Below are 25,393 nucleotides of genomic sequence, written 5' to 3'. Positions count from 1 at the left end.
GCGCCTTGAGGAGTTCCCCTCGAGCCGATGACGTAAGGCCCATGTTCCTCATCTTGTATGCGTATGTAGGCTTGACGGTCTGTGAGAAACTGTCTAACATAATTGAATGTTTTATAACCACAGTTGGTCTGACTGAGGTGGTCAAGGATTACCTCATGCTTCACGTTGTCCAATGCTCCTTTAAGATCCAAGGCCAGGACTACCTTGTCATTGTGGGGGCATTCAACAGGATCTAATATGTCATGGTGGAGCTGTAGAAGTATATCCTGGGCTGACTTCTGAGGGCGGAATCCAAACATGGTGTCCGCAAAAGTGTGCTGTGTTTCTAGAAACTCGGAGAGTCTGTCGCGCACCATCGTTTCCATCAGCTTGCCGACACAAGACGTGAGGGAGATGGGGCGAAGGTTCTCCACGTCAATAGGTTTACCTGCCTTCGGGATGAAGGTCACGAGAGCTGATTTCCATTCAAGAGGGAGAGGAGTTTCTCCGTCCCAAATGCTATTGATGTATTTGAGGAGCGTGGCGTAGGCTGCGTCGGGAAGATTGGCCAACAGTTTGACCGTAACCTGGTCACGCCCTGGTGCAGTGCCACGCTTCATCTTGCGTAAGGCCGCCTGGAGGTCGTGGAGCTGGAACGGGGTGTCCAACTGCGTGTTCTTTTTGCCTGCGTAGGAGTATGCGGCCGTCCAGGGGTCCTTGGTGGTGCACAGGTATCGGTCCCTGAGCGTGTTTTCCAGCTGTGTTGTCGTTCCTGTAAAGTTGTGCATGACCTTATGTAAGTGACGTTGAGTTTCCGTGCGTGTTTGTGTTGGATCGATGAGAGCGCGAAACAGGCGCCACGTGTTGCGACCAGACATCTGGCGTGCAGCCGTGTTGCACCTGTCCACCCAGTTAGTGTCGGCTAGCTGAGCAGCATATTCCGCAGCTTGCTCCGTGAGTTCTAGGATGCGTTTCTTGAGGCGTCTGTTATGTTTCTGTTTTTTCCATCGTTTGGTGAGGCTGCGGCGGGCCTGCCAAAGATGGAGGAGGTGGTTGTCCACGTCCGTTTGAGTTTCCGTGAGCTGTATCAGCTGTTCGTGTTGTTTCAGTGTAGACGTCAGTGATTTAGACCAGGTGTCGTATCCCGACTGGAGAGGGTCTACAATAGGTAGAGTGGTGCGGAAAGTTGTCCAGTCTGGGATACGAGCTTGTGTAAGTGGTCGTTTTAAGGGACGCATGTACACAGTTGTGTTTAATACACAATGATCACTACCGAGAGTGTCCTGTGTGTTCAGCCAGTCGGCATGGCGTATGTTGCGTGTAATTGTGAGGTCCGGGCAAGTATCTCGTTGAACAGAGTTGCCTACACGTGTTGGGCTGGCGGGATCAGTGTGGAGGGTGAGTCCAAGTGTAGAAAGAAGTTCCGCAAGCTTCCTTCCACGCGTGTCCTCTCGTGGGTAACCCCATAACCTGCTTGGGGTATTGAAGTCGCCGACGATCAGGAGGGGGTCCCGTCCTGCCACCTGCATAGCTTGTGTGAAAGTTTCGCTGAACGTGACGTTCTTAAGCTTTGGGGGACAGTAAATGTTTAAAATATTTAAAATATGAACAGGTGGGTCAGATCGCCTTATAGGCAGCACCGACACCATTGTGTATGGGAAAGGCGGTGTTGTGGGGAGTGTGACTTCCTGGGCGGTATATTGCTTGTGAACAAGTATACATGTCTCCGGGTTGTGTTGAAATGTAGTGTAATTTGTGAGTTTGACGTCCGAGCCGGGTTCCTGAAGGGCAACCACGGCAACAAGGAACTCAAAGGTCTCAAGATAGAGGCGGAAATGAGCCCGCTTCTTGTGGTTCTTGAGACCTCTGCAGTTCCACTGTGTTAGTAACAACGGCTGAGTTGCTCTGGCTCGCGACCTAGGGTTGGAGGCCATGTTCGGAGATAGAGGGTGGGGTTGTGTTGTTAAGATTACTCAGTTCACCAGCACCCTGTGCTGACGTACTAGAGTCTTCAGAAAAGTCCGACTCATCTGGAGTCACTCTGTTAAGTTTTGAGGGGCGATTAACGTCCCTAATTGGCCCTACGCGCTTGAGGACGCGTGGATTGTCTTGTATCCACTTTTGGATAATGTGAGTTACTGTTTGTGTCACCTGTGCGATGACAGTCTCCATATGACGCGCGATGGTGTCGTGGATAATTTTGGGGAGGTTGGCCAATTGTGTTTCTATTGCATTCACCTGGGTCTCCAGGGCCGCGACGCGACTCTCTACAGTAGTAGGAATCTCCCTGTCTGTTATATTTTCCTCTTCGTCGCTCAACGAGGGCTTAGTAGTGAGATTGGTTTTGAGCGAGTCAAGTTCGCTGGCTAGTTTTTCATTCTGAGATCGCAAAAGGGCGAGCTCATGCCTGAGTTTTTGTGTTTCGGTAGTGCTTGTGGCAGAAGAAGGTGGAGAGGAGAGAGAGGAGGGGGAGGAGGCGACCTCCACCCAACTGCCCACCTTGGGTTGGTTGCGTGCAGCGTTGCCAGATGGAGCGCCGAGAGCTGGAGATTCCGCCGCGCCAGGTGGTAGCGTTGCCGTTGCTGCTTTGCCAGGAATTGGCACTTTGCCAGTTGACCGGTGCTTTGGTTTTGTTGGGGTCCCCGATGTCCTGGACCCTGGTTGCTGAAGCCTGATGAATTTTTCAGTGCATTCGCGGGAGCTGGTGAGGTGCGGACCCCCGCAAACTATGCACGTTGGGTTGCATTCGTGGGGGGCCATCCCCTCAGGACCAGCGCCCACGTTTTGGCCACAAAGGCTGCATCTTTCGGTGACCGGGTTGGGACAGATATCCGCCCGGTGCCCCAGTGCACCACAGCGGTAGCACGCTGGCACTGTCTTCTTGTACTCCCTGACGGGAGTCAGTTCTGCGTTATAGTGGACGAAACGCGGAACCTTCCTTCCCGCGAAAGTCAACACATCTACGTTGGAGTTCCCCAGCTTGCGCGCATAGACTAGTTCACCGCCACGCCACTGCACACTATGTTTCAGAGACGCACTGGTTTCGAGGTTGTGCACAGAAATCACGCCGCGACACACATCACCGGTGAGCTTGAGGTGACCGCGAAGCGGCAGCGGTCCTTTGCTGGTGTTGATTTGAAAGTCCGACAGCAGTTTCTGAACCACCTCGTTATTCTGCGTGCCACAGATGATGATGTTTTGCTCCCAATTGGGAGAAATGCTGATGTCATTCATGTGCTGCCTTCCGATGAGTTGGGAAATGGCAGCGCCGAGTTCACCTTGTTGAAACGCTGCCTTGAGGGCTACTGTGATGCGTGGCTTGAGCACGATCACGTAGTCGCCAGGATTCATCCTGACCGTTGGTTTCGGCGTCCACTTGGAGACTGGTGAAGTCTTTTGTGGAGCTTTAGGAGATGGAGCGCGAGCGTCTCCAGTGGCTGAATTGTTGAGAGGAGTTTTCAGTGCAGACGCTCCTTCCGCGTTTCTTCGGCGGCGACGCCGACCCTCGACGAGTTGAAAAATGTCGGCTTGCTCCGCCGAAATGGTGGATGGGCCGTCGTCTGATGGATTTGTCGGGATATACGACCACGACAGAGTCGTAGGGTCGTAGCCACGTTGTTCAGGCAGCGCCATGTTGAGGAGTTGACTGAGCGGCGTCTCCGCATCCAGCAGCGGCGGAGCCGCCGCCGTGAGGCTTAGCTCGTTCGCTACGTTGTGATGCAAAGTTGCTCGAAGTGACCGAAAATTGGGCGTACCTGGGTGAGATCGGTGTCCCCAGAATCTTGCTGACTTGGCAGATGCAGTCACACAAGTTTTAGAGCAGCCACATTGAAGAGAGCACGGTTCCAGCCGAAAATCGACGGAGCCGATGAGCGTCGCGTCCGATCACTTCGCGAAGCGCCCGCGTCTCCCCCAACAAGGACGCCGCTCGCGCTGAGAGCCCGTGCTTGGCTGTGACTGTCACCATTGCATATTCTCGCTCGTTGCCGGCTAAGAAACGCCTTAACATATATATATATATATATATATATATATATATATATATATATATATATATATAGTTTTCACACTCGTCGCTTGGCTTGTAGATGGCGCTGACTGTCACTGGTACTTCTAAATTCACATATAAACCCAAAAAAGTGAATTTATGGAAGGCCGCTGTGGTAGCTCAGTGGTTAGAGCATCGAATGCGTTATTCGAAGCTCGTAGGTTCGATTCTTGCTCACGGCTGGTTATTTTTTCATCCACTTTTCTTTCTTCTTATTTACATTTCATTGGTTTCAATAACTTCCCCTGTACATTCCTTGGCATTACTGTCTCTTAGATCACATTAATATTGTGTTAAAACACGGAAAAACGAGCCCTTAGGTATACACTTCTTTCCCTTATTTCATTAAACGAGGGTCTCGTACTGGCAAACTTGGTGTCATTAGGTTGTATAGGAGGGACTATTAATCAGCTGTCCGCTTTTAATAAGTTCACGTGCTACGTGACGCCAAACATGCGCATAAAAGAGTGTTTTCACACTCGTCGCTTGGCTTATAGATGGCGCTGACTGTCACTCCTACTTCTAAATTCACATATAAACCTAAAAAAGTAGATGGAGGGAAGGCCGCTGTGGTAGCTCAGTGGTTAGAGCATCGAACGCGTTATTCGAAGGTCGTAGGTTCGATTCCTGCTCACGGCTGGTTATTTTTTCATCCACTTTTCTTTCTTCTTATTTACATTCCATTGGATCTAATACCTTCCCCTGTACATTCCTTGGCATTACTGTCTGTTAGATCTAATTATTATTGTGTTAAAACACGGAAAAACGAGCCTTTAGGTATACACTTCTTTCCCTTATATATATATATATATATATATATATATATATATATATATATATATATATATATATATATATATATATATATATATATGTATATATATATATATATATATATATATATATATATATATATGTAGCGTGTAGCAATTTCACAATTGTACTAGCACAGCCACTCGTATTCTTGCGGCATGTTTGAAAACAGAAAAATAAGGTGAGACTATGCATTGCTGCGCACGGGGTGTGCATATATACGTACGTACGTGTGTGTGTGTGTGTGTGTGTGTGTGTGTGTGTGTGTGTGTGTGTGTGTGTGTGTGTGTGTGTGTGTGTGTGTGTGTGTGTGTGTGTGTGTGTGTGTGTGTGCGCGCGCGTGTGTGTGACGTTATGATGACTGCGAGACGTGGCATGGCTCATACTGATGCTGATGACCTCAGATGGATGGCGCTCACCCACAGAGAGGGATGGGCCAAGTACCGGGCGGTAGGATACTTAAGTGAAATTAAAAGTCAACATGAAAAATTATATTTAGAGATTAAACTGCCAATACACAAAAATGCTTGCTGAGCTAGCGGTCAAACCATCTCTTGTTCCTGACAGACATAGCTACGAATTATAAACTAAGGATCTGAAAAGGTTAGGGTTGACTAGCACGGTAAGTTTTTAGTTGCATTGATGTAGTCAAACACAGTGGAGCATATATTCATGTGGCAGTAACCAAACGAAGTGCCGCCAAGTGATCAAAGTACTTGTACATTTACTTGAATTCCTTACTTCTGTAGTGGGGCTTCTAAAAATCTTTTCCTCTGATAAGAGAAACGACGACAGAATAAAAATAAATGTTCAGTTGTTGCAATTTTGTTGCAAAAGCTGCACAGCGGTGATGCCCTGAGTCGAGCTTTGTTATGGTAATAATTTAGTTATGGAACTGCAGCGCAATCTGGTATAAGTGAATTCTAACTGGCAAGATACACACCGCTGTTTATTCCAGCAATACCTTAAATGCTCGAAATCTTTTTCATTTATCAAAGTTACCTATTCCCCAATCCAAAAGCATTTCGGAACCTTAGCGCTGCCACGTAAGCCGTATCTGGCAAAACTGGGTTGGTGGCCCACTCAGGAATACTGTTGCTAAAGAGTCCGCCATTTCGTTCAAAAATAATCCGTGGTGACCTGGTACCCATAGCAAATGCAGCTTTTTTTACGTCTTTTGGTATTAAATGACGAAACGTATTCATCAGCTCTGCACTTGCTGCCACAGAAAGTGCATTACATACTGATAATGAAACTGCTGATAATTTGCTTGAGGGAATTTTGCATAGGGCAAGAACAATAGCCAATAATTCTGCAATGAATACAGGGGTATAATATGGGAGTCGTATTGAAAAAAACCAGCCCACCCTAGCCTTTTTTTTTGGACACAGATGTATGTGTCGCAATGATATTGCTTATCTCCAGGTGAACTATATAATCTTCTAACCGATGTGCCAATTGTTTTGCGTTATGAGAAAATAAATCATCAAATTGTATGCTAAGCATTGACTATTTGTTGTCTATTAGGCCAACGTTTATATTACATTCAGTTTCTGATTTGATTGATATGTGGGGTTTAACGTCCTAAAACCACTATATGAATATGAGAGACGCCGTAGTGGAGGGTTCCGGAAGTTTCCACCACCTGGAGTTCTTTAACGTGCACCCAAATCTGAGCACATGGGCCTACAACATTTCCACCTCCATCAGAAATGCAGCCGCCGCAGCCGGGATCCGATCCCGTGACCTGCGGGTCAGCAGCTGAGTACCTTAGCCACTAGACCACCACAGCGGGGCTTACATTCAGTTTCTGTAGCATCGCTTGTGCAAATATGACTTGCGGGGTGTGTAGTCGCGACCAACTTGTTTCGAAGAATAAAGTTGGTTCTTGAATCAAAACGTAAAATAGGCGTCTTTGGTAAGATCTGTATATTTTTAAGAATGCTTGCACAGTAAGAATTTCAAACCTATTTAGCAGAGAAGGTACGCGAGCTTCCGTATACAACATGTTGTTTGCAACAAACTTTGGGAGACCCAGACACAAACGCAACGCTTCTCTTTTGAGCAATATTATAGGTCTCATTTTATAAGTTGCACTGCCAGAAAGCATTAGAAATCCGCAATTTCATGATAGTGTGCACATAAAGATTATATATCATTATTAGCGCATCTTTTCTTAAACCGTAGCCACCCCATGGCGCGTGTTGCCTTGAAGTACACACCATCCAGTTTGATGTATCATAAGATGCCCAAATATACCCATGTTTATTCTATTCTGATTTCTTCCTTCCTGGCTTCTATATATATATATATATATATATATATATATATATATATATATATTTGAAAATCAGCTAATGGCTCACGATGCATTATTAAGGCAATACGCGAAGCTATACCACTGTTGCAAAAGTAATTTCTAAAGAGAGGGACATTAAAAGAAGCACTCGTCGCTCAGTTGACATGATTCGACGTGTGGCGGGATTATACGTGCCTCCCACGCACGGAACGCGTTAACGACACTTCTTCTGCTACATGACATTCATCTAGTGTTTTCGTTACTCTGAAAAAGTTTCAAGCAGCATTGCGGCTGTGTGGCAGAACACCTGCTTGCCATGCGGATGGTCCGAGTTTCATTCTCATGTGGTTAGCTGTTTTTTTTTTTTTTACAGTGAAAGCTGTTATGAGATCACAACTCGAGTCACGCGCAGTTGTCTGCCACCACCGGTGTCTGTAACCACATTGCCCGAAATACAAAAGAAACCTAGCACCAAAGACACAATGGGGATCAAAACCCGGGTCCGCTGAGAGCCAGCTCAGTATTCTTTCACTGAGCTACGCTACGCTGTTGCTTGTGACTTGTTGGCAAACTTGCCTTAGGCAGGCGCACTGTTTTATAAAGCGACTTATAAAGCATTTTAAAACAGTGAAAGAACAACTAGTTGTCGCACAATGCGAATAGCTTAACAAGTCGGCCATCCAATGCTCCAACCCATTACAACAGCTTGTTCTTGTTACTCTATTAACTGGGGCGCATGCCCCCTTCACCCATAATTCCTCATCGTCGTCAGCCACGTTATAAACAATTGGCCCTAAATTCCTTGGAGGTATTTAGCAGATACCACGCTTCTCAGAAGAATGACAAAAAATAGCATAGCTAACGCTTACCTACTACCAATTTTTTTTTATTATTAGTGCCGTAGTGGGCATTAAGCAAGTGGGCTTGCAGTAGTCACCAAATGAGTGTTTAGAAAAGGCTCTGAGAGGCCGCTCTTCTAGCTTCCGCTGTGACTGTGCAGCGCCTACTGCGCAGGCCTGGCGTTTTCGTTTTTTTAAACAAGGAAACAACAGACTTTTTAGGCCACGAATATCGCTGACTATTCGTTCACAACCAACCAAGCTTAGATCGACACAAAAATTTGGTTGTAAGCAGCTGCTTAATGTTAATGCGTTATTATGTGGCTGTAAGCAGAACTTTGAGGAAGTGCTACTGCGTATGCAGGAAGAGGCAAGTTTAGCCGAAGTGTGGTGTGCATGCAAAAGCGCCCACTCGTGCGCCAAGTTTGTTCAACGGTATTTTCAGCCACAAGAAAACGATGGGAGAACTTCAGCGCATTTGTAATAGATAGGCACTGTAGACAAAAGATAAAACACTGCAATAATAAAGCTAAGGCATTTCTAGATAGCAGCGAAGACAATCTAAACAGCCATGTCTGAGTCAGTCCTCCCAATTTTTATTATACGGTAGAAACTTTACACGACTCATCAAGCGTAAAATATCTCTTCTCAGCGACTTTTACAGCGAGAGCTGTTATGACATCAGAACGCGTGTCACGTGTGTCGTAGTTGTCCGCCGCCACCGCCGGTGTCCGTAACCACTATCGCGCAAAGCTAAAAAAAAGAATTAGGTAAATAAAAAACACAAAGGACACAACGGGACTCAAACCCGGGTCCTCTGCGTGCCAGCACCTCATTCTCCAACTGAGCTACGTCGGTCCTAAGAACTTCGTGGCAAACTGACCCTAGGCAGCCTTCATATCGGGAAAGAAATCGCATCAATGGGTGCAATGAAGGATTTACAGCAGTAAAGGTACAACCAGGCGTCAAAGATAATAATTGCGTAACGGAAGAGGTCGTCGAATGATACAGCACATACAATAGCGCTAGGCATGATTCTTCATCGTCATCAGCCACACCATCAAAAAATTGCACGAAATTACTAGCAAGCGTGTACTATATGAATGACGCTTCACTGATAAATGCCATAGTGAAGACCTGCACAAACTTTTTGATTGATTGATTGATATGTGGGGTTTAACGTCCCAAAATCACTATATGATTATGAGAGACGCCGTAGTGGAGGGCTCCGGAAATTTAGACCACCTGGGGTTCCTTAACGTACACCCAAATCTGAGCACACGGGCCTACAACATTTTCGCCTCCATCGGAAATGCAGCCGCCGCAGCCGGGATTTGAACCCGCGCCCTGCGGGTCAGCAGCCGAGTACCTTAGCCACTAGACCACCGCGGCGGGGCTGCACAAACATTTTGTGATTTATGGTGTAGTGTGTATCCTGCAAGTGTGCTTGTAACAGTTACCCAAACAGTATTTAGAAAATGCTGTGAAAGGCCGCTCTTCCAGCTTTTGCTGGTACTATGCTGCGTGTTCCGCGCTAGCCTGGCGGTTTTTCTACTCTTATAAGTGACTTTCGAAAAGCGACCATTTTGGCCAAAAAGGTCCCGTGACATGAATGACGTAATTATACATCATGGCATGAATGAGACGCTTCGTTGTTCGAAGGGCCCATTTTTGTAGGTTGATATCAGGAGACGGATCGTAAACCTTGTTGCGCTCTTAGAGCTCACTTTGCATTCAGAGAAACCACAGCATGATAACCGCTTCCATCCCTAAAGTAACCGTAATCCTTTCATCAAGCGTTTTGTTGTGTTAAGCGAGTTCTCATCCAAAAAGATTAGCTCTTAGCCTTACTTTGTAGATTATAATTTGTGGCTCTCGCACTGATTGCCACGCGCTTGAGGGGAAACTTTGTGTTTGAGATGCGAAGCATCTCTGGCTAACCCGTATAACTGTGTCCCATCTGTCCGCACCAACTCCCTCACCGCCGGTGTTGGATCTTGGCGAAGTAGGTCAAGTCACAGCTGCGTCTTGACGTCACTCTTTCACACCCGCAGCAGCTGCCGGCTCCTCCACCCGCTCGCAACACCCTTCTCGCTCGCTTCGCCGTCTCCACCACCCGCAACGCTAGACCGCACGTCCAGCGGAAACACTAGGCAGATTTATGATAATAAGGGTTGCAGCGCGAGCACGAATGTGCTAGAAAAAACAGACGAAAGTCGAGGTATGGAAGCAACTAGCCCAAATCGCCATTCTTCTTCTAGGCAGATTTAGTTGCGCGTCCACAGCAGCCATACGGATGCGCCCTGCCAGTGCAAATGGCTAGCAGGCTGCGTACGGCTGCTGCGGACGCGTGACTAAATCTGTCCGCTCTTTCAACTCGTTGATCTGTGCGGTGAAGCTGGCAGAAAACCCAACCTTCCTCTCGTGTATTTTCGTTTCAAACAAACGTTAACTCAAGTAAACGCTACACCAAGTTTCACTTCAAACCGTTCTTCAAGCACCCGCGTCGACGCCCGTTTTAACCGGGAGAACGCTGTACGCACCGCCTCAGCTTCGTATCTCATCTGGGTTCTTTTCGGAGAGGTGGTGCAATTTTTTATGTTTTGCAGAGTTCTTACCGCTGATGTCAGGGACAAATGGATGGTTCTCACTTCCATGAAGGTAGAAAAGTGCTATACAGCAGCTACCACTTGGTTGAGTGAAAGGCGGTTGCCCCGTACGGCGGTGTCATCACAGCGAACACCATTCACTCAACCAAGTCCATGTCCTGGAAGTGTTTATGCGACTCCCTCTAAAGAACGTTTAAACACCAAAGCCACTCACAGACATTCGACAACGGGTGCAGGATGACTCACGTTCGAATACACCACCGTGACAACTGTGGACTTCTTCGTGCGAGACTCAGTCCCGGTTGTGACCGACACCTTTACGCCACAAACGCCTTCCGCACCCCCAGTGGCCGATGACGGTATTTCTTCATCGGTGTTTTTCTCTCTAGACGCGATCCTGTAGCCCATGTCTGCGAGAAACAACATAGGATCATTACTTCAACAGGAGCAGACAAGGAGATTGGGTGAATTGGTGATGCTTCATGATGAAAATATAAAACAGCGCATAGACAAATCACGAAGGCGGGAAGTTATACACGCAGTGCTATGTCTTATCTTTCCTGGGTCTTGTGTCTTAGCGCTGATTCATGTTTTTATCATGGAACAAAACTAAAATCGCTGACGATCATGATACTCCTTAATGCTAACTGTGAGTGCAGCCTCTAATTAAGGCATTGCCAGCCGTATATGAAGTTTTGGCTATAGGCACAGTTAAGAAATTTTAAAATTCATTACATTTTGTCACAGAAACTACCAGTGCTGAAATGATTTGCACAGCATTTGGTGCGTTGCGTGCGTCGCGAATAGTGTGAAACGCCGACAGCGCGTTACGACAAGCAAGGCCAGCCGTAGGGCACGCGCCAGCCCTGCATACGTGCGCCCATCGGAGGGGCCAGCACGCGTGTCAGAGGAAAAAGGCAACGTTGGAGGCCAGTGGCTCGTGATGTCGACAGACTCTACGTTCTCTCTCTTTCGTCTGTGTTCGCTCAATCGGTTACGCCGAAGCCGGCAAACCTTTACGCTACTAAGCACACGAACGGCTGCCTAATAGATCAGCTCTAAGAAGTATTATGATCCTGATGCATTTCCTTGTTTATTTCGCAACACTGTAGGCCTGAATACCCTGTAGTGTTGTGGAGTTACAGCGAAAAGATTAAAGAAGGGGAGTTATACAAAAAGAAGAACAGTGCAGAAATAATTGATAACGCTGGCACGACATGCAATACGACAGTGTCGCTAGTACGATCTTTAAAAAAGGAATGAAAAACAGCTCTAAGAGTTTAAAACAACACTCGCAAAACAAGTATTACACCACTGTCAAATATTCAATATAACTACGACAAATGCTACTCAAGGAATTCATCAGAACTGTCTGCCTCGTAAACGAACTCAGGTACACTGTCCCAAATCGAAGAAGAAAAAAAAAACTCTGAATGCCTTCGTTTTGGCAAAAAGCGTGCTTTAGACTGTGAGTGTTGCGCGAAGTTCACTGTAGTGGTAGTTAAACATGAATTTGCCCATATTAACTCGAATGCGAAAGCCGAACTTCGTAGTCTAGTGCATTGATATACACACCGCCGCCCGAAAGCTTTAAACACTCTGCGCAGTTTTGCATTGCCTCCGAGATCTGCCCCATCTGATCAAGCAACGATGTCGCATGATGACGTCCTCGTTTGGCCTCATGATGGCGTCAAAATCTATGGCGACCAGTGATATCACGATGACGTCATGAGGCAACGTTATCAACTACTGAATTCTTCCATAGCTGGGGTTGATGCTGACGACATTGATGGTTATTTTTCTTGTTTTTTAAGTATTACTTCAACAGTAGTATTCACGCTGAAATCATGAAACCAGGGCACCATTCTCGCAAATGTAGGAGTTCCATCATGCATTTCTCGTTGGTTTTTTTATGCGAAAAGAGTAACAGTTCAGTTTTGGTCGCGGGTTTGATTCCGGCTAGGGAGGTCCCATTTCAGTGGACGTGAAAGGCCCGTATACTGTGCGCATTACGTGCACGTTAAACACGAAACGGTTGAAATTTCCAGCGCCCTCCACTACATCTCTCACAATTATATCGTGGTTCTACGAGGTTAGACCCGACTTAATATTAGTATCTTTTTCGAACTAGAATACAATCGATTGGCTGAACCAAATATCGCATCTAGTTCATGTTATTATGAATTCCAAAAGATGAAAAGAAAGAAAAAATAATGCCCGGCAAGACACCTGCTAAAGAAAACTGCTTCAGAAGTGCACTCAGAAGTGTTCCTGTAGTGTAATATTATCTGGGAATCTCAGGCCTCAAATGCTTACTAATTAATTGGTACTAGGAAACAGTGAGCTCTGTTTCAGGCGCTCGCTAGATGCAGGGGTGTGATCGGAGTGTATCCTATGCTAGCGCTGCTCCTTGCACCTCTCGAGAGTCTAGGCGCACACGTGTAGTTGTTGCTAAAATCTCCTAATATAGAGAAAGTACCAATACTCTCCTCCATATCCTCTCTAAAGTGCCCTACCTTCCTCTACCAAGTGTCCATACCGTCTTTATATCCTCTCCCAACCGCCCCGCCGCGGTGGTCTAGTGGCTAAGGTACTCGGCTGCTGACCCGCAGGTCACAGGTTCGATTCCCGGCTGCGGCGGCTGCATTTCCAATGGAGGCGGAAATGTTGTAGGCCCGTGTACTCAGATTTGCGCGCACGTTAAAGAACCCCAGGTGGTCAAAATTTCCGGAGCCCTCCACTACGACGTCTCTCATAATCATGTGGTGGTTTTGGGACGTTAAACCCCACAAATCAATCAATCTATCCTCTCCCAACCGACTACCGTGAGGGCGCTGGCTTTATCACCCGTTTCACGTCACTGGACTATCAAGAATGCAATGCCACGCTGATAACACGCGTGATGCTCATGGCAGCCCGAGATAACGGTGCGTGGTGGCTTGGTTAAAATAATGACGGCACTTTCCTAAGAATATCCAGGGACTTTATTTGTCGCTACCTTGTAAAAATAGAGGGGCCTTACTGCGATCAAGTTCGACCCCTTCCCCCATTCCTTATGGACAACTGTGCTCACGCTTACGCTAGCAAACATTTTTCGACTGATAACACGAGTAACGAACGCTGTCACGGTGAGCCGCAATTCATTGATAAATTCATATGTGGGGTTTAACGTTCTAATACCACCATATGATCATGAGGGACGTCGTAGTGGAGGGGTCTGGAAATTTCGACAACCTGGGGTTCGTTAACATGCACCCAAATCTGAGCACACTGGCCTACAGCATTTTTGCCTCCACGAAAAATGCAGCCGTCATTCGATCCCGCTGATTTATTTATTGATATGTGGGGTTTAACGTTCCAAAACAACCATATGAGAATTAGAGACGCCGTAGTGCAGAGCTCCAGAAATTTCGACGCACATGCTGTGAAATGGCCGCGTCCGTCGCGTTTTTTTTTTACTTCAAAGCACACTTTCACATGTGTAGGCGAGTCGTTCTGTAGTCGTTTACGATGGCGTGTGCCACTGGTGCTACTTCCACGAAGACAACGTGGTCCGACGATGAGACACGGGCGCAAAAGTAACAAATATATATTTTCACGGGGTCATAACGTGGCCGAAGACAGGAGACTTCGTGTTGGGATTTAACTGTTTATTTGGGCGAACCTGTGCCCGGTAAACAGAAGGTCCTAGTACAGCAGCAGTCTTGCACAGATAGTCTCGGACTGATAGCGGCGAATGGAGCGTCAGCCTTCGATCAACAACTGACAAGCGGCGAAGCGCGTCGGCATTTATACTCTTGCCGTCGAATGTTCTAGCGTTATCGCTGGCGGTGACGTAGGTTCCAGAACAATCTGTACCGTTCGCACAGTGGGCATGATCTTATCGAAATGATCAACTACAGTCCGGAACCTTCTCAAAAACTGCAGGCGCGGTTAGCGCTGAGAATCGTGTGGTGTTTTGGGACGATAACAAAAACTTGAGAAATGAAACGTGGCATTGCCCCCCTCTGAAAAAAGGCATCGTCCTGATGCTTTAACTAAAGATGAAAGTACAACAATAATGCAAGAAAGTACAATGAATAAATTACGATACAACAATAATACAAAAACACTGTTTCAGTTTGTTAACGCGCATGAAACGGCTTGAGGCGCGCGACATGGATGACTTCAGGTCGCGATCGGCGTCGTTGAGAGTTCGTGATGCCGTCGGGGACAACCTCGTAATCAAGTGGGCCGAGACGTCGAACCACCCTGTACGGTCCGAAGTACCGTCGCAGAAGCTTTTCACTTAGTCCACGTCGGCGTATCGGCGTCCACACCCAAAAACGTTCACCGGGCTGGTATTCCACGGAGCGTCGTCAAAGATTGTAACGGTGGCTGTCGGTTGTCTGTTGATTCTTGATACGGAGACGCGCAAGTTGTCGGGCTTCTTCGGCGCGTTGAAGGTACTCACTCACATCGAGGTTTTCTTCGTCGGGGACGTTGGGTAACATGGCATCGAGCGTCGTTGCCGGGCTCCTTCCGTAGACCAATTTGTATGAAGATATCTGTGTCGTCTCCTGCACCACAGTGTTGTATGCGAATGTCACGTACGGAAGAATGGCGTCCCACGTCTTGTGTTCGACATCGACGTATATTGCCAGCATGTCGGCGATCGTCTTGTTAAGCCGCTCGGTGAGGCCGTTGGTCTGTGGGTGGTACGCTGTCGTCCGGTGGTGGTTTGTTTGGCTGCGTGCTAAGATCGCTTGAGTTAAGTCGGCAGTGAATGCCGTTCCTATGTCGGTGATAAGGACCTCCGGGGCGCCGTGACGTAGGACGATATTTTCGACGAAGAACTTAGCTACCTCGTATGCACTGCCTTTTGGCAGGGCTTTTGTCTCGGCGTAGCGCGTGAGTTGTCGGTAGCTACCACGATCCACTTGTTTCCGAAAGCTGACGTCAGGAACGGCCCCAGTAGGTCCATACCAATCTGCTGGAAAGGTCGGCAAGGTGGATCGATTGGCTGCAGAAGTCCCGCTGGCCTTGTCGGCGGTGTCTTGCGTCGCTGACAGTCCCGGCATGTCCTCACATAACGAGTGACGTCGGTGGTAAGACGTGGCCAGTAGTACCTTTCTTGTATCCTCACGAGCGTGCGAGAAACATCGAGGTGCCCTGCCGTCGGATCGTCGTGCAGGGCCTGCAGGAGTTCTGGTCGCAGAGCTGAAGGCACCACAAGAAGGTACATAGCTCGAAGCGGTGAAAAGTTTTTTTTTTTTTTTTGAAGACCGTTTCGTAGAAAGAACGACGCAAGTGCGCGCTTGAATACCTTCGGGACTTCGGCGGGCCTGCCTTCGAGGTATTCTATTAGGGCCTTAAGTTCCGGGTCGGCCCGCGGTCGTTCCGCGAAGTCGTCGGTAGTTATCGTTCCCAAGAAGTAGTCGTCATCTGGGTCGTCGTGTAGCGGTTGGTCGACAGGCGCACGAGAGACACAGTCGGCATCGGAGTGTTTTTTGCAGGACTTGTAAACGACAGTAATGTCATATTCTTGAAGTCTCAGGCTCCGTCGTGCGAGGCGACCTGAAGGGTCCTTCAAGGTGGCTAGCCAACACAAGGCGTGGTGGTTGCTCACAACTTTGAAGGGCCTGCCGTAGAGGTAGGGGCGAAATTTCGACGTAGCCCAGATGATGGCGAGGCACTCCTTTTCTGTTGTGGAATAACTTGCTTCTGCTTTGGATAGCGATCGGCTGGCGTAACTAATAATCCTGTCAAGTCCGTCAGCTTTTTGCACAAGAACGGCGCCAAGACCTGCGTGCTTGCGTCAGAAGGTATTTCTGTCTCGGCGAATTCGTCGAAATGGGCAAGTAACGGAGGCGTCTGGAGGCGATGTTTAAGCTCCTGGAAAGCGTGTTCCTGTGGCGTTTCCCACTTGAACTTCGAGTCGGCCTTGGTAAGGTTAGTGAGAGGATCGGCGATGCGGGCGAAGTTTTTCACGAACCGCCTATAATAGGCGCATAGGCCCAGAAATCGGCGCACGGCCTTCTTGTCAGTGGGCGGCGGGAAATCGGCGATGGCGGCTGTTTTCCGTGGATCGGGACGAACTCCAGACTTGCTGATAACGTGCCCCAGAAACAAGAGCTCCTCATACGCAAATCTGCACTTTTCTGGCTTCAGCGTGAGTCCGGACGTCTAGATGGCTTGAAGTACAGCTTCAAGGCGCCGAAGGTGCTCGTCAAAACTCGTGGAAAACACGACGACTGTCGTCCAAGTACACAAGGCAAGTCTGCCACTTCAATCCTGCCAGTACTGTATCCGTAACGCGTTGAAAAGTTGCAGGCGCTGAGCAAAGGCCGAAGGGCATCACCTTAAACTCGAAGAGGCCGTCCGGTGTTATAAACGCCGTCTTCTCTCGGTCTCTTTCGTCGACTTCGATTTGCCAATAGCCAGTCTTGAGGTTCATTGACGAAAAGTACTTGGCGTTATGGAGCCGATCAAGTGCGTCGACTTTTCGTGGGAGAGGATACACGTCCTTTCTTGTGATTTTGTTCAGGCGGCAATAATCGGCGCAAAAACGTTTTTCTTCACTAACACCACGGGGGATGCCCATGGACTCTTGGACGGCTGGATAATGTCATCCCGCAGCATTTCATCAACTTGTCTCTTCATGGCCTCACGTTCTCGCGTCAAAACCCTGTACGCACTCTGACGGAGTGGTCTGACATTGTCTTCGGTTATGATGCGATGTTTCGAGATTGGGGTCTGCCGAATTTTCGATGATGACGAATAGCAATCTTCGTATTGCAGGAGCAGGGCCTTGAGCTGTTTTTGCTTATCGTTCGGAAGTCTGGGATTGACGTCGAAATCTATGGGAGGGGCATGGTTCCTCAGAGCATGTTCCGCAGAATCGGCGAGGGTGAAAGCACTGGTGGCTTCGACAATTTCTTCAATGTATGCGACCGTTGTTCCTTTGTTCACATGTTTGTTCTCATTGCTGAAATTCGTGAGCATAACCGTTGATTTGCCTCCCCGCAGCTCTGCAATTCCTCTTGCGACGCAAATATTTCGTGTGACCAACAGATGCTGACTGCCTTCAACGACGCCTTTCAAGTCTTGTGATTTACGAGCGCCGACTGAAATAATGACGCTTGAGCGAAGCGGAATGGTGACTTGTTCTTCCAGCACATTCAAGGCATGGTGTCCCGACGGCGTGCGCGGCGGTAGTGCTTCTTCTGTGGATAACGTTATCGACTTTGTTTTTAGGTTGATGACAGCACCATGCAGGCATAAGAAGTCCATGCCAAGGATGACATCTCTCGAGCAACGCTGTAGGGCTAGGAAGTCTGTAGGATAAATACGGCCGTTAATGGTGACTCTCGCTGTGCAGATTTCTGCAGGCGTTACGAGATGACCTCCGGCTGTGCGGATTTCAGGGCCTTTTGAAGCTGTCCTAACTTTCGTTAACTTCGCGGCGAAAGACCAACTGATGACAGAATAGTCGGCTCCAGTATCGACGAGAGCGGTCACACTGTAGCCGTCGATAAGAACGTCGAGGTCGCTAGTTCGCCGTCTCGCATTACAGTTAGGGCGTGCCGTCGGGTCACGGCTGCGTCGGCTTGTTCCGCTGCTTCCATGTTGCGTCGTCAGGCCACCTTTGGTAAGTGAGCTTTCGCCGTCAGGGCTTTGCCTGGTTGGCGTTGTGTTCGGAAAGCTCCGTCGCGGCGTCGTCGGAGGATCTTCGGTAGTTCGTCGCACAGCAACCGCCACTCCACCGGTTGCTGCCTTTAGTTTCCCGGATACGGGCTAGGAGACCGGCCCCGCGTTGGGCCGGGGAACTGCCGGGGGTGCGGTGACATGCGGCGGCTGGGCGACGGTGAACGGGAAGGACTTCGTGGTGTCCATTGAGTTCCTGTCAGGTAGTCGGCGATGTCACGTGGCCGTTCCCCTGGCTGCGGACGTGGTGCATTGACGACGAAGCCACGCAGTCCCATCTGTCGGGACTGGCAACGGCGGTAAGTGTGCCCGGCCTCGCCGCAGTGGTAGCACAGTGGGCGGTGGTCAGAGGTGCGCCAAACGTCGGTTTTCCTCGGCGCACTGCGCTGGCCCACTGGCGAAGGGTAGGTCGTCGGTGGGGGCGGTGGCGGTGGTGGTGTCTGGCTACGGAAGTGCGATGAGGCGGCGTTTTGGTGTGCGCGTGGAGGAGGGGCGCGGCGGCGTGCTGCAGCAGCATAGCTCATGACTTCTTACTGCGGCTCTTGAGGCCGAGGAACGCCCAGCGACTGCTGGATCTCCTGGCGTACAACGTCCGCGATGGATTACACGTGAGGCTGCGCTAAAGGAAGTAATTTTCGCAGCTCCTCTTGCACGATCGCTCGGCTCGTCTCACGCAAGGCAGTAGTTTCGAGCGCTTGAATGTCGGCGTAGCTTGTAGACGAGAAGCTACGGTTATATTGCCGCGTGCGCATCTCGAGCGTCTTCTCTATTGTAGATGCTTCTGTATTGAAATCGGTGACCGTCTTAGGCGGGTTTCTGATCAGCCCGGCAAAGAGTTCCTGCTTTACTCCTCGCATAAGTAGACGCACCTTCTTCTCCTCGGACATGTCGGAGTCAGCGTGGCGGAAGAGTTTAATCATATCGTCCGTGAATATCGCCATGTTTTCATTTGGCATCTGCATGCGGGTTTCGAGGAGAGCTGCGGCCTTCTCCTTGTGCACCACACTTGCGAAAGTGGGGAGGAACCTGGCGCGAAAGGCGTCCCACGTTGTGAGGCTTCGCTCTTGATTCTCGAACCAGGTCCGAGCAGCATCTTCCAAGGCGAAATACACATGCCGTAGCTTGTCTTCGTCTGTCCTGTCATTGAAGGCGGCGAAGCGGTCGTACCTTTCGATCCAGCTTTCCGCGTCTTCCAGTGGCGAACCGCGTAAAGTTGGCGGCTCTTTGGGTTGTCGGAGCAGGAGTGGTGCAGGCTGCATGGGGGCGGTCATGGTTGCAGTAGTTGATGTCGGGATCTGGGTCTGCCTGGCTGCTTCAGGAAGGGGCCCGTACTCTGGTTGTACTCCCCTCTGCCTACGGCTTGTTCGCTGTTCAGGGTTACCGTCCGTGTCTTCTTTGCCGCTTGGGCGGGGGTCGAGGCTTGAAGGGGGCGTCCGGAACATAAAAGAAGCAGCACCTCCACCAGTTGTCACGGGGTCGTGACGTGGCCGAAGACAGGAGACTTTGTGTTGGAATTTAACTGTTTATTTGAGCGAACCTGTGCCCGGTAAACGGAAAGTCAGATTACAGTAACAGTCTTGGACTGATAGCGGCAAACGGAGCGTCGGCCGTCGATCAACCACTGACAAGCGGCGAAGCGTGTCGGCATTTATACTCTTGCCGTCGAATGTTCAAGCGTTATCGCTGGTGGTGGCGTAGGTTCCAGAACAATCTGTACCGTTCGCACAGTGGGCGTGATCTTATCGAAACGATCTACTACAGTCCGAAACCTTCTCGAACACTGCAGGCGCGGTTTGCGCGGAAAATCGTGTGGTGTTTGGGACGATAACAAAAATTTGGGAAATGGAACGTGACAATATTGCGCTACAAACCCAACAATTGTCACAGTCATCCCTTCCAAAAGTACACTTCACTTTCTCGTGTAGCAGCGAACCGCCAAAATGACACTTCGTGAGCGTAAATACACTCGCTCAAAGTGCACCCAAGTTTCCACGTGTTACAGGAGTATTACACTCGATGCGGCGCTGTTATAAAAAATAGCGCAGCGAACAAGTTCCCGGCAAGAATATTCACACGTTCGCCAGCGCAATACTATATCTACTCGGGATAAATCCTGAGTGGGCTTCAACACGTCGAAATGAAACCACGCCACTGTAAGAACCATTGTCGATGAACCCAAAGTGTGGGGAGTGCCAAGGCACACATCATTCGTCCCGGCAATTAATGTGGCGCAAGTTTCCTAAATAAACGTTTTTCTCAGAGTATGCATCCAGTATAAAATTACTGTTGACCTTGACAAACGACTAGGCTGTTTTTTCGAAAGGAGCATGAGTCCTTATTTTAAAGTTTTTGTTATTTCATTTCAGTGCATCCTTAGGGCGGGACTTTACCACAACAAGCGTTGTCCAGCCGTCTATAACCAGGGGAGGATGGGCCTAAGGAGGTTAAGCAAAATGCCCCCATCTCCGCGAAGGGATTCGTGAGGAAATGGGAAGGCATTTTTTTTTTGGCCGACAGAGGCTACCATTGCCGTCATACATTCGCCTTCACAGAGTTCAGCCATCGCCTTGAGAGGCGCTCAGCCAGCGAGTAGTCCAGAGTGAAGAGCGAGCGTTCTCGGTTCGGCGTTAGTGTTGTCGTTTCACAGCGGCATGTCGAACACACATTTCCCGATGTTCTTGAGAGGCGCCAAGCCAGCGAATGGTTGAGAGTGGGGCGTGAGCAAACGTTTGAGTGGAGCGCAGGAAGAAGAGAGTGAACAGTGAGAGAAGGAGCGGCTAAGATTCGCACTTACCCTCTCCTACCCTCTCTCACACCACGTGCTCCATTTGCTAGGGGCGAGGTCAAGCTCGCGTGTTCGCAGCTGTTGCTATTCGAGAAGTAGCGAGTGCGTAGAGATAACACCTGCCAGCGCGCGGAAAACGCCGCGAACAACGTGGCGTCTGGTATATAGCCCGGCTCACGGTGCAAGAATACTTTAGGTGAGCGAACTCCGGTATTATCCATTGCCCGATAATGTCCTGCTTCGCAAGGAGCCCGAGCGATGGCGCTACAAACTTCGGAAAGCGACATTACGCATTCACCTAACGCGACTCGAAGGGGAAAGATAGGCTCTGCCTTTCAACAGCGAAGGTATTCTTAGTCGAGCGTTTCATGTCCGGGGGCCGTCACAGTTCATGGAAGGGTATGTGCCAACAAACGTGGTTAAATCCTACACCATACGATTGCCACCATGCCCACTATTCGCTACTCTGCCAATTCACCAGTACTCCCGCAACTACCCCAGGACTACTCACACGTCATTCATCCTCACTTCATCAGAATCCAATTTCATTGAACCAGCTAATATAATTGGCGAAGACTAAGCCCCTAGCTTACCAGTTTCATCAGTGTTCGCCAAGCGGGGCTGCCTGAATTTTTTCTTCTCAGTCAATCGTGTTAACCCTTCAGCACAGTACTCCTTGGGTCCACTGTTCTGAAAACAGCCCTCCTGCTGTCACGTTCAATGCACAAACCATTCAATGTTTTCATCATCCTTTACAGTAGAAAAAGGCAATCTGCGCCCCACTCACCTGCAGATTCCTCGACGTTGGATGGTAGGTTCAGTCCTGTATGCACGTTGATGCCGATGGTCGAAATAAAGCGGCTTCGCGTCGGGCAGAAAAGCGGAAGAACGGTGAGCAGACGTTGCCCTTTCAGCGTTACTTCATGGTGTTCTTAAAAAACAAACGAACAAAAACGGCAAGTTCTCCCGTATCACGCGCCTGCGCCACGGCGATCCATCTGGACAGTTACGTTACTACCAGCCCCACGGAAATGCTGGTCTTTTGTCTCCGGTGGCTTGCGTTTCTGGATTCGAGTGATATCAGCGTTTCGATAACGGTCACGATCTCGAGGATATCACGAGTTCGTCGGTTGCAAAACTATCGCCCGCGAAATCACGCCCACCTTCTGCGACGTTCTTCGAGTTGGTTAGCAGCTCAATAAAACTGCATATTTGTCCAGTCATGTTTCACAAAACCGCAGGCGTATGGCCATCCTTGTTACGATGAGTACCGCATCTTATTAGAACACTGAAGCGAAGTAGAGGGGAAAAGCGGCATTTCGTCGAAACAACGCATTATGCATCCCTTCAAACGAATAATCCGGTGCCGTGACCTGGCGTACAGCCGACTTGAGAGTGTAGAAAACGCGAAATATAGAAAACTGAACTTTCCGGCAAATTAGCAATGAATCTGGTCGAATTTCATTTTACGATCTAAAACCATGCGGCCACTTCTGCATGCAAGCAGGTGACTGTTTTTATTGTCTCAAGAAACCTTGAGGTCGTGCGAAACACGCCTTTGCACGCAGTAAATGGGTGACACCCACGTCTGCACCACCAGGTTTCAGCCGCATCGCACCCTTGCTGTTCACTCCAAAGCTTGAAAACGAAATCCATATTCCTTTCGAAACTCTTCACAATCCATAGTTTTTCAAAACTATTTTCTTCTGCAGGGTTGATTTGTGTGTACCCTCCTCATCCGCCTCCTCGAGACGACAACACATTCAGCACTGCCTCCGGCATCAGACTCATAAAAACATTTTTGCAATTGATGAGGCTTTAAAGTGTCTTTGGGACCGGCCTACCCCTGACGAATCCAGAAAGCCATCTTGTGTCGTCACACATTCTGATGGATTGCGATGTCATGCTGCTAAAAGGATCACATGACGTCAAGATGACGTCCCGGTATCACACGAATGAATACTTCTTGCATCGGTCATGTTGACGCCGCCTACGGCCACTCTTCACCACTGATGAGGCAAGTAAGGATTCCGCCTTACTGTAAGCACCTGCATAACGTGGTCGGCAAGTTACCCTTGTAAACAGCGAATTTGTGCTTCTTTTTCACTGAGTCACTTGTTGGATTTCTTGCCGCCTGATATATTATTTGGTGGGCTCATTTTCACTTTCCTGAAAATTGTAGTTCCTTTAGTGCCCATCGCATTCGCCAACAGCGCCGTTGCCGCTTACTTATCTCGCGTTTGTCGATGACGGTTGGTGTTTGAGTCATAGAGCATAACATAAAAATTACAAGAGTGGTCACTCGGGCTGAAAGTAGCGGAGCAACGTTGCTTCACCCCAGCCTTAAGATGGAAACACATCACTTACTGCTTCAACAAAACACGTGTACTAGTTATTCACTACAGTACCTTTTCTAAATCATTATACGTCTACGTGTTTTTGTGACTGTGATAGCGGCCTCAATTCGTCTTTATTGCCATCGATTGTACGGTGCGATAACATCGGGCCGTACAGTCATGGATCAGTCATGGATCGGACGCGAGAGAAGTGCACAAGGCGGCGACGCGACGGCACGGTGCGCTACGGTAAGGATGTCATGCTTCATGTTCATGAGCATTTAGTGCAATGAAGAAGTACGGGCAGCAGCAGGGAGATGCCATAAAAGATGTGCGCTAGCGGGCCTGGCGTGCGTCGTGGTCTTCGCTTGTTTTGGCTGCTTCTCACCTTGGCTGCTGCTAAACACGAACGCCATCAATACTTTGTTAAGGGATCATCTCATTTGTCATTGAAGCCTTAACCTAACGTTTCTATTGTTGTGCTGTTCATTGAAAACTTCTTTTTTGTGTTTTTCATTTCGCTTACTGTTGTTTTGAATTGCTTCAGTTGAAAGAAAATTGTATGAAATGCTCGCAGCAAGCTTGCGAGAATATTGTTTCTTGGGTGAAGAAGTTGAGTCGCTGCTCACGTTGCTAGGTATTCTCTGTGGCGCTATACATGTATTCGAGTTCACTGCATGAGCGAGATTGCCCCGCAGCTGTGGTCTTGTGGCTAAGCTACTCGGCTGCTGACTCGCAATTCGGGGGATTGAATCCCAGCTGTGGCGGCTGCATTTCCGATAGAGGTGCAAATGCTGTAAGCCTTTGTGCTCTGATTTGGGTGCACGTTAAAGAACCACAGGTGGTTGAAACATCCGCAGCTCTCCACTACGGCGTTTCTCATAATTATTCATGGTTTTTGGACGTTAAACCTCACATATCAATCAATTAGCCAGGTTTGTTTGCAAAGTATCGTTATGTGTGCCGCTCGCAAATTTATTCAAGCTCTAAGAAGTGCAATAAGAGAGAAGTGGTGAAACTAGAAAAAAGCTTGTTAACTAAAGCTAGCACGTAATCCTTAATTAAACACTTCTGCCTCAATAACGACTTGCATGACATCTGAAATCGCTTCATTTTTGCTGCGACAACTGCTTGTGACTGTTTTACGCGACAGAACGATGTAAAGTGTGAAGGAGAAAGTTGGTGAGTAGGTGGGAATCAAAATATAGTCAACATTTTTCTTTTTTTTTCGGTACATGCTGTAGTCATTCATTGGGGCGTTGTGCACTGTATGTGCTGCTGTGTGCATTTATGCAGTTTTACTCCTGTGCTGTTATCCCTACAATATTGCCGATATATTCATTTCTTGTGTGCAATTTATACTCATGATATCGCAGCTGTATTTCAGCATGTCGCTGTGCAATGAACCCCTTTTGTGCTTGCGTTTATTAAACATTACCAAGTGGGCATGTGCATACCAAAATTATCACTTGTGTTATAATTGCCCTGCCTGCCTTGACGCCGCTTTGTCACGTGAGACATTGTGGCTGAGCCTACCCTGATTTCTTCCGAGTCGGCGCTCCCAGAGATGCACGACCACAGAGAAATCGTTCTTCTAGTTATCGCAGGTCGTCGGCGCCCCTCGTAAAACCCTTTGACCAACTGACGGGTTAGCAAGAGTTGTTGGCCGTCGAGGCGGCTTGCTTTGTCGTCAAAGTGTTCTGGGCGAAGGGCCCAGCGTCTGAGAACCGTCTGCGGATGCATTTCGCACGTGCTCCATGGCGCCTTGATGCAGCTGTTTCCACAATTCGTGGTCTGCCTGGCGCCGCATAGCCATCACTGCAACAGACTGCGAAATTGGCTTCCACGTAAGACGTCTTCGTGCTGTGCTGTCTCATGCGCGGTGTGCAGTGTTTTCTCCCTCACCATAGTCTGAACTGGGCCTGCCTTTTCCCCCTTTCGTGGGTTGAGAAGGAGGCTGTGTTTCACCTTCTCCTCTCGGGGGTGGAGGTGAAGATGT

General features: G+C 48.7%; 1 protein-coding gene across 1 annotated transcript in view; it reads right to left on the bottom strand.

Annotated features, from left to right (window-relative positions):
- Positions 1–22,175, bottom strand: part of LOC119181565 (MIF4G domain-containing protein B) — a 51,510-nt gene extending 29,335 nt beyond the window's left edge. Inside the window, exons 1-2 of the mRNA XM_075884180.1 lie at positions 21,846–22,175; positions 10,834–10,997 (exon numbers count right to left, since the gene is read on the bottom strand). Coding sequence (XP_075740295.1) covers positions 10,834–10,995 — 162 coding nt within the window. The 5' untranslated portion in view covers positions 10,996–10,997; positions 21,846–22,175. The remainder of the gene's footprint in view (positions 1–10,833; positions 10,998–21,845) is intronic.
- Positions 22,176–25,393: the final 3,218 nt, after the last annotated feature.

The sequence above is a fragment of the Rhipicephalus microplus genome, unplaced genomic scaffold (genome assembly GCF_043290135.1).
Source record: "Rhipicephalus microplus isolate Deutch F79 unplaced genomic scaffold, USDA_Rmic scaffold_24, whole genome shotgun sequence".
Taxonomy (NCBI): domain Eukaryota; kingdom Metazoa; phylum Arthropoda; class Arachnida; order Ixodida; family Ixodidae; genus Rhipicephalus; species Rhipicephalus microplus.
Note: the sequence above shows the minus strand (reverse complement) of the source record. Positions and strands in the feature narration are given on the sequence as shown.